General features: G+C 52.3%; 2 protein-coding genes across 2 annotated transcripts in view; both read left to right on the forward strand.

The window, feature by feature from the left end:
• The first annotated feature begins 47 nt into the window (after positions 1 to 47).
• Selenos (selenoprotein S) lies at positions 48 to 5,880 on the forward strand. The gene is made up of 6 exons (XM_070043134.1): positions 48 to 174; positions 811 to 945; positions 3,002 to 3,108; positions 3,928 to 4,017; positions 4,442 to 4,520; positions 5,297 to 5,880. Exons 1-6 carry the CDS (start codon positions 99 to 101, stop codon positions 5,371 to 5,373), a joined length of 564 nt encoding a protein of 187 aa, XP_069899235.1. The 5' UTR covers positions 48 to 98; the 3' UTR covers positions 5,374 to 5,880.
• Positions 5,881 to 13,496: 7,616 nt separating this feature from the next.
• Chsy1 (chondroitin sulfate synthase 1) overlaps positions 13,497 to 14,248 on the forward strand; it is a 42,806-nt gene continuing 42,054 nt past the window's right edge. The window contains exon 1 of the mRNA XM_070043135.1: positions 13,497 to 13,840. Within this exon, the coding sequence (XP_069899236.1) occupies positions 13,497 to 13,840 (344 nt within the window). The remainder of the gene's footprint in view (positions 13,841 to 14,248) is intronic.

A 14,248-nucleotide genomic window follows, 5' to 3' on the forward strand; every position in this document is an offset into this window, starting at 1 on the left:
GGTAGCAGGGCCGCGTCGGGCGTGCCACGTGTACGTAACTACGGACCGGAAGTGTTGGCTGAAGGCGACGCGGGCCGGGCCGGGCGCCAGTCGCCACCATGGAAGCGGACGGAGAGCAGCTGTCCGCGCGACCGGCCCTGGAGACCGAGGGGCTCCGCGTCCTTCACGCCACGGGTGAGCCGCGGCCCGCGGCCCGCGCGCCGCCGGCCTTCGGGGCGCCGCCATGATCGGTGGGACGACCTCCGCCGCTTCGGGGCGGGAATTAGGGAGGCCTGGCCGGCCGCCGGGCTCGGGCAAGGCCTGGGGTGGGGTGCGGCCTGCACCCCGAGTGGACGTTGCCCTCCGGGGTCCTTTGCTCTGGGTGCCGCCAGGCCTTCCGGGGGCAGACCCCGGAACGCCCCGGCATTTCCCTCCAGCCCCCCCTTCTCCCCCTCACGCCCTCTGCTGTCACCCCTGTCGGGGAAACTCTTCTTCGTCTTCCAGAACCCCAGCTGCTGTGCCCCGCCCTCCAGATGGTTGAGAAGTACCCCAATTCAGTGCTCTTTAGTTTTTTTTTTTCTTCTGTGTGCTCCGCTTTTTCACTGAAGGGCTGCCTCTAGAGACATCTCCACTTCCGGCTGTTTGCTGCTCTACAGGAGATGAGTTTCACGGATTTGTCTGCGATCCTCAGATTACAGCCTCTTGAGGAGCGAGTTGACAGATCGTTTCCTCCTCTGGAAAGTGGAGCTGCGCACCTTGAACTTGCTGGAGTTCAATTGAGACATGTCCTTTTTAGTTTCTGAAACCTTTTTTTTTTTTTTTACCCCCCAGTGGGCTCCCTGCTGGCCACCTATGGCTGGTACATCCTCTTCAGCTGCATCGTCCTCTACGTGGTCATCCAGAAACTTTCCACTCGTTTGAGGGCCTTGAGGCAGAGGCAGCTGGAACAAGCGGAGGCCGCTGTCGGTTAGTGCCTGACATAGAAATGTGGGCGGGTCTCTGCACCTGCTTTGGACGTTTAGAACTTAGTCTGTTGTCAAAAGTAGCAAGAACACGGTTGAGGGCGTTTATGCCTCTGAAGTGGGTTTGGTTGTACGTATAGTGGTTTTCTGGTTTGTTTCAGAGATTTTAATGAGTCTGGAAAAGCTACCTGATGCTGCACATATTTTGAGTGGCTTTAATATTAAGATGAATTAGAACTGGAGCTTGGCGAGTTCTTTGTACTTGGTGGGTCCACATAATGGGTTCCGTCTAGAACCGTGACAGGTGAATAGAATGTCTGCTGCGGGTTTTCATATCCACCTCCTGTGTACCTGGAATCCTAGCAACTGGGGAGGCACAGGTAGGAGGACTGTGGTATGAGGTTGGCCCCAGTTAAAAAATAACCTAGAACAAAACAAAAAAAAGGGCTGATTGAGTCATTCAAGGGGGGGTGGGTAGACTATAAGATTCTGAGTTCAAACCCCAGTATTCCCCCCCCCCATCCTTAAGGGGGTGGGAGCTGAATTCCAATTACATTTGGTTGTCTGGGAAACTTCTGTGTCATAGGGCAGTCTTTTATCAGCTGGAAGCTACCCTTTGTGGGTGTGGCCAGGAAAGGAAGTACAAACACAAAGATATAGACTTCCCTTATTGAAGTTGAGTGAAAACTTTGTTAAGCAGGGCCTGTAATTCCCAGCTACTCAGGAGGTTGAGAGCTGGAGGCCAAGATCTGAGGATCTGGCTTCAAAGCCAGCCCAGGCAGGGAAGTCCATGAGATTCTTATCTCTAATAAACTACTCAGAAAAATCAAGTGGCACTGTGGTTCAGTGATACGGCACTAGCCTTGAGCAAAGAAGAAACCATGAGTTCAAACACCACGACCAACAAAACCTCAAAACAAGTTGTCTTGGAACACATTTTTTAATTTATTTTAAATTTTTTACCGTACTGGGATACAGAGCTTTATGGCCTGCCGCTTGAACCACTCCACCAGCCCTTTTTGTTTTAGGTTATTTTTCAGATAGGGTTATGTGCTTCAGCCTTGTACTAGCATCCTCCGTAGTAGCCTGGATTACAGGTATAAAGAACTGCACCCTTGCCACCTTGAGCTGAAGAGCTGAGGGACAGCACCCAGGCCCAGAGTTCAGGCCCCACCACCGACCAAAAAAAAAACTGCACCCAGCTAGTTGGTTGAGAAGCAATCTTGCTAACTTGGCTATTGCCAGCCTTAAACCTCAATCTAATTTCCACCCCCTGATTAGTTGGGATTGCAGGTAAGAACCACCAGCCCAGTGTTATTTATAGAAATGCTAGTCAGAAGGATTTTTCTTTCTTCTCTATGAAACAAGAGTAAAGTGTCAATCGTTTCTTTCTGATAGAGGCCTGGGCTAGTGAAGTGATTGGTAAAGATTTAGAGAACTGTGTGTGTTGCTGGGAAGGGGGATTCCTGGGGGCTTGAATTCAGGGCCTGGACCTGTTCTTGAGCTTTCTTGCTCAAGGCTAGCACTCTCACACTTGAGCTATAGCCCTGCTTCTGGCTGTAATTAATTGGAAATAAACAGGCTTTCCTGCCTGGGCTGGCTTCAAACTGCAATTCTCAGATCTGGCCTTCCTGAGTAGCTCCTAACTACTGTAATCCTATTACAGGTGTGAGCTACAGGTGCCTGGCAAGTTTCATTCAGAAAACTTTTATTTGTTTGGAGACCTTATAGACTGGCTCCAAGTGAGGTCGCCACGCTGGATAATAGAATCTCTCAGTGGCCAGGGAAGCACTTAGATTTCAGTAACAGGGCCACTACCCCAGACATTCTGCAGTAGCATTGCCATAAGGTGCCTAGAATGCCTCTGGAGAGATAAATATATAGGTAAAGCTAAGGACAGTGATGGAAGGACAGTCTTCTGTCACCGTGAGCAGCAGAGCATGTGCAGAAGTATAGGACTGCTCATGTAAAACCTGGGGTTGGTTGGCATTCGTAGCTCTGATGACTCAGGATTGGTCCCGTTTGCATTGTGCCTTCCATCTCTTTTTTTGATATCTTAGAACCTGATGTGGTTGTTAAACGACAAGAGGCCCTAGCAGCTGCCCGTTTGAGGATGCAAGAAGAACTCAACGCGCAAGTGGAAAAGCACAGGGAAAAGCTGAGGCAGGTGCGTGCTGCTGTGGCTGCACACACTCCACACACACACACACACTGGCCCTGGAATTGGAACCCAGCACAGTTAAGCAGCTGTCCCCAGGTGACAAGGCTGGCCTGCTGGCCACGCCTGGTGCTCCAAGAGTTCTTCCACAACCAAAGCCCCCTCCTTGTGAGGGGAGCTCCACGGCGCCCTGTTCTCATTCTGCTTCACACACAGTGTATACAGCAAAAGGTCTTGAGGGCCTGTCTTCATTTCTTCTCCCTTTCCTTCCCCTCCCCTCCCCGCCCTCCCTTCCTCCCTTCCTTTCCTTTGGTGTCTGAGCCTGTCTTCCTATACCATAACCAAAGTTGGCCTTGAACTCGTGATCCTCCTGAGTGCTAGAATTCCAGCTGTGTCTCACCACACCTGGCTTTGTACAGCAGCTTTTCTGAGTAAAATGAGGGCAAAGATTTGTTTGGGGAACTTTTGTTTTATTTTGGTGTCCAGGGACTGGGGCTTCACCTCAGGGCCTTAGAACCCCCACATGGCTTCTCCTCCTCCCCGCTCAAAGCTGGTGCTCTTACCACTTGAGCCGCCCTTCCACTTTTAGCTTTTTGATGGTTAATTGGAGATGAGCATCTCAAGGACTTCAATCCTCAGATCTTGGCCTCCTGAGTTGCTAGGATAATAGGTGGGAGCCACCAGTGCTGGGCTTTAGGGAACATTTCTACATGGTATAACTACTTAAGGATTTTTTTTTTAATTTAAAAAGAAAAGAATTGTCAGAATTGGCATCTTTGGGAACAGCGGTAGCTTCTGAATGTTGTCTAATGTGGGATTCTCTCTCAGCTTGAAGAAGAGAGGCGGAGACAGAAGATTGGAATGTGGGACAGCATGCAGGAGGGCAAAAGCTATCGTGGAAATGCAAGAAAGCCTCAGGTAATACCACACCTGGCCCAGGTCATGTTTTCTAAGTAGCTACAGTTGTGGTGTTGCTGGGGATTAATTAAACCTGTGACCTCTAGCATCCTAGACAAGTGCCCTGTCCCAGAGCTATACCCTCAGTCCCAAGAGTATGTTTGCATTGATTTTTAATTTTTTTATTCATTTATTTTTGACCGGTCATGGGTTTGAACTCAAGACCTAGGCTGCTTTTGCTCAAGGCTAGTGCTCTACCACTTCAAGCTACAGTGCCACTTTTGGTTTTCTGATGGTTCATTGGCGATGAGTCTCCGGAACTTTCCTGCCTGATCTGGTTTTAAACCATGATCCTTAGCTCTCAGCCTCCTGAGTAGCTAGGATTACAGGTGTGCCAGCAGCGCCCGGCTCACATTGGTTCTTAAGCCTGTGTATGTTCCAACAGGAAGACAACGCTCCTGAGCCTTCTACATCGTCTGTCATCCCCAAACGGAAGTCTGACAAAAAGCCTTTGCGGGGAGGGGGTAAGTACCAAATCAATGATTGATGACGTTTAGAATTTTCCACACATATAGGATGTGTTTCTTTACCTCTTAAAAGTAAGATGATCTAGCTGGGCGTAGGGATACATGCCTGCACTTTGAAGGCTGAGATAGGAGGATCAGTGGTCTAAGAGCAAGCCCAGTGCCTGTGGCTCACACCTGTACTCCTAGCTACTCAGGAGGCTGAGATCTGAGGATCATGGTTTGAAGCCAGCCTGGGCAGAAAAGTCCATGAGATTCTTATTTCTAAAAAGCTGAGATGGTAGAGTGGTAGTCTCAAGCAAAAGCAGCTCAGGGACAGCGCCTAGGCCCTGAGTTCAAGCCCAGGACTGGCACCAAAAGAAAGTCTTAAAAATTGAGGCAGGGGTGGGGTGTAAGATTCTCTTTATTTCAGTTGGTCTATAAATGGAGGCAAAGCTTAGATTGTAGAGCTGGAATACATAGAGGGATCCTGCCATCTGGGTCCACGGTTAATAATGAGTATGATTGACCTTTTGGAGGGGTGGGGGACTGGTTCCAGGACTTGAACTCAGGTCTTCAAACTCTCACCAGGCTTGCTCATAGCTGATACTTTACCACTTGAGCTGTGCTTCAAGTCCAGCTGGTTAATTGGAGATGGTTGGGGGAGGGGGCAGTCTCATGGTCTTTTCTGTCTAGGTTGGCCTTGAACTTTGATCCTCTAGGTCTCAGCCTTCCGAGTGCCATTCCCTGTGCTGGCTTAGGCTGCCCTCTAACCCACTTCCTCCCTACGGTTCCAGGTTATAACCCTCTGACGGGTGAAGGCAGCGGCACCTGCTCCTGGAGGCCAGGCCGCAGGGGCCCATCGGGTGGATGAAGCTAGGAATCCTCGTCCTAGTGTTGTTTCTGGCATTAGCGAGACGAACCCTTGACGCTCCATTCAATTGCCTTACGCACGCTTTTCGCAGTGGCTAGCGGGGGAAGTGGGCTGACGCCTGCCCTTCATGCAGCGAAGGACTCGGTCGGGTGGGTGCGCGCATTGCCCCCTGCACACTCTGAGGCCCAGCGGGTGACCACTGACTTCCTGGCTGGCCGCTAGCAGACAAGGCAGGGAGCACCCACGAGAGTCCCTGCGCCGTGCGTGGAATGATGTCTTCCTTATAAATGGTGAGCCACCAGTGAGGATTACTGATGCCGACAGTTGATGGGGTTCCTTCCTGTATAGTCACCTGTACAGAACTTTGTAGAAGAGAAATTGTGAATATTAAAAAGGAAAAAAACCAACAAAACCAGAGTAACCTTGTTAGCATCTTCATTCGGTGGAAGGCGGTTTCTTTGTGAGCTCAACTTGGTCTGACATTAAACAGCCTTTTACCCTTCCCAACCGGTCTCTTAACTGATGGCCCAGCGCTGAGCAGTGGCTGGGGCAGTTGGTGGCCATCACGTGGATTTTAGTGGACCTCCTTGATCCACAAAACCCCGGGCATGGGCTTGTTGAGCCAGGGTGAAGACTTCCCTTGCTCCAAGATGGCGCTTACTGCGGGTAGCCATGCTCACTGGTTCCTCGCTGCCTGACTGCACCGTGGGTTCCCGCAACCTCCACCCTCATGACCCGGTCATGTCCCAAGCACCCACCTCCTGCCACGACCACACCACAGTTAGGACATGAACCAAGAATGATGGGGTCCTATTTGTCATTTGCAGCAGGCAGCCCTCCCATGTCCCCCCCCCCCCCCCCAAAGAGCTGAAAGGAAAGAGAAGTGTGGCTCAAGTGGTAGAGCGCTAACCTTGAGCTGAAGAGTGCAGGGACAGCGCCCAGGCCCAGAGTTCAAGCGCCATAACCGACCAATTAAAGGTGAGCTCCCTCCAGTGGCCTGGTACGGGACAGCTGCCATCCACTTTCCCAGCGTCCCAAGCCACTCATGTCCCGCAGCGCTCGGCTCACTGATCTTGGCTGCCCTAGCTCACGTGGGAGTGGTCAGCCCGTGGCTCATCTGGGGGCGGTTCCTGTCTGGCAGCTGGCAGGTTGTGCAATAGGGGACTGCCATGTGTTCCTCAGGCTGGTCTTATCAAATCAATTCCAAGAACCGGGTGCCCCAGCCTTTGAAATCTGGTAATCTGTAATTTGCTACATCCCAGCTCTTGCATACAGTCACCTCCAATGCCAAGACTCAGTGGGAGGACCTGAAAAGCCAGCGCCAGGGAGCGAGATTCCTGGCCATTCTCAGTAGCATTCGCCTCCTGGGGCTATGGTGACCTTTCAGCCTGTGAGATCTCCCCACATCTGGACCCGGGCTGCCCTCCTGCTGGGTCCAGATTTAGCCAGGCAATGGTGGCTCATGCCTGTAATCACAGCCAGGTAGCAGGATGAGATCTACCAAGCCAGCCTGGGCAAGGAAAGGCTACGAGACATCTCCAATTAGTGAGCAAATAGCTGTAAGTGGCACTAGCAGTGATCTGAGAATCAAGGTTCGAAGCCAGCTGGGACAACGAGACTCTTAACTCCACTTAACCAGCAAAAAGCTGGACGCAAAGGTGTAGCTCAAGCTTGAGTGAGAAAGCCAAGCAAGAGCATAAGGCCCTGAGTTGAAGCCAGGGTACTGGCACCAAAAAATACATTCTGTCTATTCAAGTAATTGCTGGGGCTTGGGTTCCATGACTAGCCACAGATGCCATGGGTGGTTTGGGGGTGAGTCTGCACTCTGTAGGATCCTGGGGTCTGTGAGTGTGTGTTCCTCAACATCACGAAGGACAGGAATGGAACTTTGGCGTCCCAGCCTGAATGACACAGCTGCTTCATGTTTGTCCTCTTCGGGGTGAAGTGAGTGATTTCAATACTACTAAATAATTAAAAATAAAACATTTCTAGTTTAACAAATGTTAGATGGCTAGTACTGGGGCTTGAACACTGTCCTTTCGCTCAAAGCTGACACTCTACCACTTGAGCCATGCCTCCACTTCCAGCTTGTTGCTGGTTCATTGCCGATCGTCTGCTCCGGCTGCCTTCAAGCCCTCATTTGCAGATCTTGTCTCCTGCAGCAAGGGCCTGCAGACACCCTCTCCCAAGTGAACTCTGAGCCTTGTGGTCCCAGACATCAACCAGCCTCTCCCACGGTGCAATAAACTGACATTCATTGGGAGAGATAATTGGCCCATTCATCACAGGAGAGAAGAGAGCCAAAGATCCTGTACCAGTCTGGACATATCATATCACCATTGGAATATGCTTGAGTACACATAATTCAAAAATGGCTGTTTATTTTTCACGATAGAGTAGCTGAAGAAAAAAGAAAAAGAAAACCTTACTGGACAGGATTGCCACCAGAGGGCGCTACAGTCTCAAAGTTCTACAAAGGTCCTCACCTCCTCCCCTTCCAGTTCAATATACAATCTAAGTAAGAAAAGACTTTTGCTAGATTCCTTTTTTCTCTTTTATTCCTCCACTTTCTTTTTTTTGTGCCGGTTCTCAGCTTAAACTAGGGCCTGGGCTCTGTTCTTGATATTTTTTGCTCAAGGCTAATTTACCATTTGAACCACAACTCTGCTCTCTGTCTCTTTCTCTGTCTGTCTCTGTCTCTGTGTCTCTCTGTCTCTCTCTCTGTCTCTCTCTCTCTCTCTCTCTGTGGTTGAGATGACCATCTCATGGACTTTTTACACCCATCCCTCCCCTCCCCATCCCTTCCCCCTTCTTTTTGTAGGATCTGCATTGAAGTCTTTGTTTTTGTCAGTTGTGGGGCCTGAACTCTGGGCCTGGGCGCTGTCCTGAGCTCTTCAGCTCAAGGCGAGCGCTCTACCACTTGAGCCACAGCGCCACTTCCAGTTGTATTGGATTCTTGACTGCACTCTCCACCTCTTCTCTCCACCTGATACTTTGTTTGCATGCCGTGGCCTCGTTTTCTGGGGACTCTCACAGCAAAATGTACCTTTACACCCTTATTAGTTTAAATTCCTCCACAGACCACCATTGCAAGGCCAGAGAACAGTCCTATCACCTAGAATAAGAATATCACGACCATCCTTTTGGATTGTGGGTGTACACGGCAATGAGAGAGAGATTTGAGAGTGAGATCATTGAGTAGCCCCTTTTTGGGCGGAGAGAGTGACCATATGTTCTCAATCTTGAGTTGTACTTTTGGGGGTTTGTGGATCTGAAGCAGCTGGAATCTTCTGCAGTTTGAGTTTTCTTTTTCCCCCCCAAGCAATATTATGCATCCTTAGTCCTAGAGCCAAACAAAGTGAGTTTGAGGTGCCCAGCTGGAGTTTCTCCACAGCCTGCCAACTGTGGTCAGCCCTCAGGTGGCCGTGCTTTTGGGGTTCAGATTCTGAGGAGGGGCGCCCCTCTGGTGCATGGAGTCTTTGTGCAATCTGTCCAGCTGTGGAAATTCTGGCCCAGCTGTAAAGATTACTGGCGTTTCTTGGCAAGGGACGGGAAAGGCAAAATTCTTTGCTATACAAGGGTCGAGTCTTCGAAGCAAACTTGTCACTGGCGCTAAGGGAGGTTAATCTCCCAAAGCACATGGAGGTAAATTCTCAGAAATGCCTGTGCCAGCGGCAGCCCAAGTTTGTTCTCTTTAGTAAGGTGATAGGACATCCGGACAGCAGGCAGCAATGAGGAATTCTTTGTGTCTCTGCTCAAAGACCTTTGTGAGGAGCACTCAAGCCAAGCCCAGCATGAGGCCCTGGAGAATATTCTAGATGATCATGTTGAATCTGCTAGTATCTGCAAGCAGACATGAGACATTTTACTTTCCCCTTTTCTCGTGTCAGCAAATAGAAGGAAATGTTGAGAGAAATGAATAAGTGAATGAAGGCCTCAGCTTAAAAGCCCCCTCAAGAATAATGGAGCTGGTTGCTGGTGGTTCATGTTATAATCTTAGCCACTCAAGAGGCTGAGATTGGAGGACTGTGATTCAAAGCCAGCCCAGGCAGGACAGTTCAGGAGACACTACCAACTAACAAGCAAAAAGCCAGAAATGGAGCTGTGGCTCAAGAACTAGAGTGCCAGCCTTGAGGAAAAAAAAAGGGGGGGGGAGGGTTTGAGGTTTCCAGTATCTGCACAAAGGAAAAAAGAAAAGAAAAGGATGCCTGGTTTAATCGAGTAAATGGAGGGTCGATGGTAAATATTAGCAAAGTGGTTGTTCTAATTCTTTGCAAGGAGTGAACAGCGCTTCTGAAAAATTGGGTTATTAGAATTCAGTATTCAGTGTTTTTTTTAGAAAAAAATATTTCTAAAACTTTAAAAAAAGGAATTATATATTTTTTCCAAGGATTCCTGTTGGAGGCATGAGTTCAGACTCAATGTCTTTAAAGAAAATCCTCTCAGAGAACTCAAGAGGGTTGTTTGGAGGCTGGATGCCAGCAGACAATTGAGCTATTTACCAAAAGTTTCTAAGAAACTGCAACAAATTATACGAAATGTTATACTCTTAACAGACATTCTATGTGTTAGCAGCAGGGGGAAAAAAAGCTGTCATGCATGTGGGAACAAAGTTGTAATTTGTGAGAAAATGTTCTGCCAGGTAGGTAGAGATGAATTTTAATTACCTGTCATAGATAATTACACTCATGAAAACAGAAAGGAAATAGATGTTCTAGCATTTTTTTTTGAACAAATTTCTAAGTAACAAGCTTGAACGACTACTAAGGGGGAAACTTGAACTTGATCCAGTAGAAAGATGAATTCAGAAAACAAGAAACTTGTCAGACCTTGAAGCCCTGGGCTTGGCTAAGTAGAACTCAGACCCCATCCTGGTCTCCTGGGCCAGATCTAGCCGGAACTAGCCCAGGCCCGCCCAGGTTGTGGGGAGTGGGGGAAGTCCAGGGTCTTCATAGGCTAATTCATGGCTCAACTTGCTGGTGTAAAATGGTCCTGATTTTGATTAACCCCATCTCACTTGTGGTGATAAGATATTCAATGTCTTCTTCAGGCTCATACTTATAATCCTAGCTACTCAAGAGGCTGAGGTTTAAGGATCGAGGCTCAAAGCCAGCTGGGTCAGGAAAGTCTGTGAGACTCCTATCTGTAGTTAACCTCCAAAATGCTGGAGGTGGAACTGTGGCTCAAGTGTTAAAGTGCTAGTCTTGAGGGGGGAAAAAAAGCCAGGAGAGAATGCAAGGCCTTAAGTTCAAGCCCCAACTATGCTGGCACTAAATATATATGTATATACATACATAATTGTAACAGGTAGGGTAGCCCACACCCATAATCCCAGCTACTTAAGAGGCTGAGGTAGGAAGATCACAGGTTATCTCTAGGGGAGTGCCTGAAGAGATAAAGCACTTGTCTAGCAAGCGTGAGGCCCTGAGCAGTTCAATCTCCAATACTGACAAAATACATTCATGTGCCGGGTGCCAGTGGCTCACACCTGTAATCCTAGCTACTCAGGAGGCTGAGATCTGAGGATCATGGTTCAAAGCCAGCTGAGGCAGGAAAATCCGAGAGACTCTTATCTCCAATAAACCACTCAGAAAACTGGAAGTGGCGCCAGTGGCTCAAGTGGTAGAGCGCTTGCCTTGAGCTGAAGAGCTGAAGAGCCGAGGGATAGCGCCCAGGCCCAGAGTTCAGGCCCCACAACCACCACCACCACCAACAACAGTAGTCATGTAAGGGGACATTCTGGCCCCTAGAGGGTGGCCCCACAGAGCCAGGTAATGAGGCAGAGGCCTAGAGGCCTAGGCCTAGAGTACTTAGGACAAGATACTCAACTTTCTCCTGAGATTATTCCCATCACAGCTTTTCACGCTTTTCGCTGGATCTTAGAAGAGGATTTCAGGCTGGAAGATATTGAACTTGTTGACTAGACCATAAGATCTGTGGCTTGTCAGAGTTGTGCTTCATGTAAAAAGTGTTGAGTGGTGGAGCTGTTGCTACATTTTGGGGGACTCTGGTGCCTCTTTGGCATTTGTGGCTCGTGATCTTACTGGAAATCTAGATGGTTTCTGAGCCTGTAATTCACAGTTACATATTCTGTATTTTACCCAAGACCACAGTTGCAATCCTGTATTCACTGCCTAACGAATATTTTATTTTTAGATGTTGATCATCTCTTAGGGATGGAGTCTGTGGGGAGGTGGGTCATAAACTATTCCCGGAATAAATCACAAGTGTCAAAGAAAGTGGTAACATCCAAAGAATAAACAAGAGTCACCACCATTCAGCAGCCTACAAGTCCACATCTCCCACAGTTCGATATTTTAAACTGTGTAATATTTCAGTCCTATGAATACTGAAGAGAGAGCCAAGGATTGTCCTAAGTGTGCCTCCTTTCTGTCCCTAAGGTCTGGGTTCGTTTGCTTAAAATGAGAATCTCTGAGGCCCAGAAAAAAATGCTTTTCTCTTAAACGGTTCCATTAGAAAACTCCACCATTGCCAAGTGCAGGGGCCTCACACCTGTACTCCTAGCTATCTGGAGGCTGAGATCTGAGGCTTGAGGCTTGAGGCCAACCCAGGCAGAAAACTCGGTGAGACTCACTATTTCCACGTTGGAAATGTCTCAGCTGGTAAAGTGAGCAAAACAGCTAAACACAAGGACCGGAGTTCGAGCTCAGGTACGCGTGCGCACACACACACACACACACACACACACACACACGAATGAAAGACAGACCCCAACCTAGTGGAGCAGAGTGGTCACACCCGTAATCCCAGCACTGGGGAAGCAGAAGCAGGCGGAAGGGTCACTACGACAGCCTGGGCTTTCGGGGTGCTACCTGCCCGATTGCCCCAAACCACCGGAGAGACCCCGCGCAGCGGGGCTGCGGGAAGCCTGGACCTGAAGGATGGCTTTATTCCACTTTGGCCGCCCCGGGCCTTGAACCCAGGGCGTCGCGTCGGCCGGCAGCCTTCCCACGGACCTTCCTCGTTTATTTGGCTCAGCGTGGAGGGGCAGGGATCAAGGACACTGGGTTCACAGTTCCGGCTCCGGGCCTTGCACGGACCCTCCACGCGCCGCGCCCCCCCCCCCCAACCCCCAGGACGGGCGGGAAGAAAGCTACAGTGTGGACGACGGTCTGGCTGCAAGGAAGGGCGAGGCAGTGGGGTTTATCCGAGGACAGTCTGGGCGGGAGGAACGTGCGGTTCGTGGAGAATCTGGGGACCAAGTAGCCCCTTCTTCTGCAAAAAACTCCAGGGATGTGCTGAGACGTGGCCCGCCCTTGCACCGGGGCGTGGCCGCGGGCCCGGGGGCGGGCCTCCGGACGACTGGGCGTGGCTTCTGCGGTGTGGGCGTGGTTTTGGGTGAGCGGGCGTGGTCTCGGTGGCTGGGGGCGTGGCCTCCGGTGATGGGCAGTCGGTCCTGGAGGGCCGCTCTCGGGCCGACGCGTCCCCCTCGGTGGGACCGCAGACCTCGCCAGGCGGGCGGGCGGCTTTTTTTTTTTTTTTTTGGTCAAACTTTGGCCACGTGAACCGCCCCCCATTCACTTTTGCACCAATCACGTAGCGCGGACGGATCCCGAGAGGGGCCACGACTCGCCGCCGCCGCCGGGCCCGCTTCAAAACGCGCTGTGCGTGACGTGAGGGGCTCCGGTGGCAATGGCGAGCTAAGCCGGATGATGTGCGACGGCGGCGGCGCCGGTCACGGAGAAGACAGGGGCGGGAACGGCACGGGCTTAGCCGAGACACGCGAGCGGAGAGGGGTCGCAGCCCGCGCTCGGAGGGCTCCGCGGTCGCCGTCGCCCGAGCCTCGCTCCCCCGCGCGCGGGCGGGAGGAGCCGCCGCGTCGCCCCCGAGCCGCAGCCGGCGCGCGCCGGGCATGGTCCCGTCTTAAAGGCGCAGGCCGCGGCGGCGGGGGCGGGCGCGCGGAACAAAGCGCCGGCGCGGGGCCTGCGGGCGGCTCGGGGGCGACGCGATGGGCGCGGCGGGCCCGCGGCGGCCGCGGCGCTGCCCGGGCCGGGCCTGGCGGCGCTAGGTCGGGCTGGCCTCCGCGGGCGGGGGCGGCGGCGGGCTGAGGGCGCGCGGGGGGCCGGCGGCGGCGGCGGCCCGGCGGGCGGAGGGGCGCGGGCATGGCCGCGCGCGGCCGGCGCGCCTGGCTCAGCATGCTGCTCGGGTTGGTGGTGGGCTTCGTGCTGGCCTCGCGGCTCGTGCTGCCCCGCGCCTCCGAGCTGAAGCGGGTGGGCCCGCGGCGCCGGGCCAGCCTGGAGGGCTGCCGGCCGGGCCCGGCGGCGGCGGCGGCGGCGGCGGGGGCCGCGGCGTCCCAGGCCGGCGGGGCGCGCGGCGAGGCGCGCGGGGCGCAGCTCTGGTCCCACGGCTCGGCTCCGGATGGCGGTCAGCGCGACAGGAACTTTCTCTTCGTGGGAGTCATGACGGCTCAGAAATACCTGCAGACCCGCGCCGTGGCGGCCTACAGGTGAGCCCCACCGGCCCCGGCCTCCTCCGCACCCCGCACCCCGCACCCCGGCGGGCGGACCTTCCCGTTCTCTTAGGGCTCCTGAGATCAGCTTCCCCGACCCGTGGCTCCCGGGCTTCCGGTGGGTCGGGGAGCTGCCCCCCAGCATCAGAGGCCAGAGGACGGGGAAGGTGGGCGCATTTCCCAAGGGTAAGACTCTGGAGTCCGAGGGACCTAGCCACCCCCTCTCCCCAGGGGTGTCCCCCACGCTGATCGTGTGCAAAGCACGTCGGATCTCCACGCCTCGGCTTCTCCTTTGTTGAAAGGGTCTCCCTCTAATTAAGGTTAGCCTCTGATCGTGTTGGCAGCGGGGTTAGCATTTGATTCCCCAAAGTGGGCACTTTATCCTTGCCAAGGTAAGATCTCATG

The sequence above is a fragment of the Dipodomys merriami genome, unplaced genomic scaffold (assembly GCF_024711535.1).
Source record: "Dipodomys merriami isolate MVZ:Mamm:240054 unplaced genomic scaffold, mDipMer1.0.p SCAF_33, whole genome shotgun sequence".
Classification (NCBI taxonomy): Eukaryota; Metazoa; Chordata; class Mammalia; order Rodentia; family Heteromyidae; genus Dipodomys; species Dipodomys merriami.

Bases quoted from the DNA above. Each gene is read 5' to 3' on its own strand.
- Selenos (XM_070043134.1), top strand. From the start codon at position 99: ATGGAAGCGGACGGAGAGCAGCTGTCCGCGCGACCGGCCCTGGAGACC. The intron at 946-3,001 runs GTTAGTGCCTGA...TTGATATCTTAG, and splicing joins ACAAGCGGAGGCCGCTGTCG to AACCTGATGTGGTTGTTAAA. The intron at 4,018-4,441 runs GTAATACCACAC...ATGTTCCAACAG, and splicing joins GAAATGCAAGAAAGCCTCAG to GAAGACAACGCTCCTGAGCC.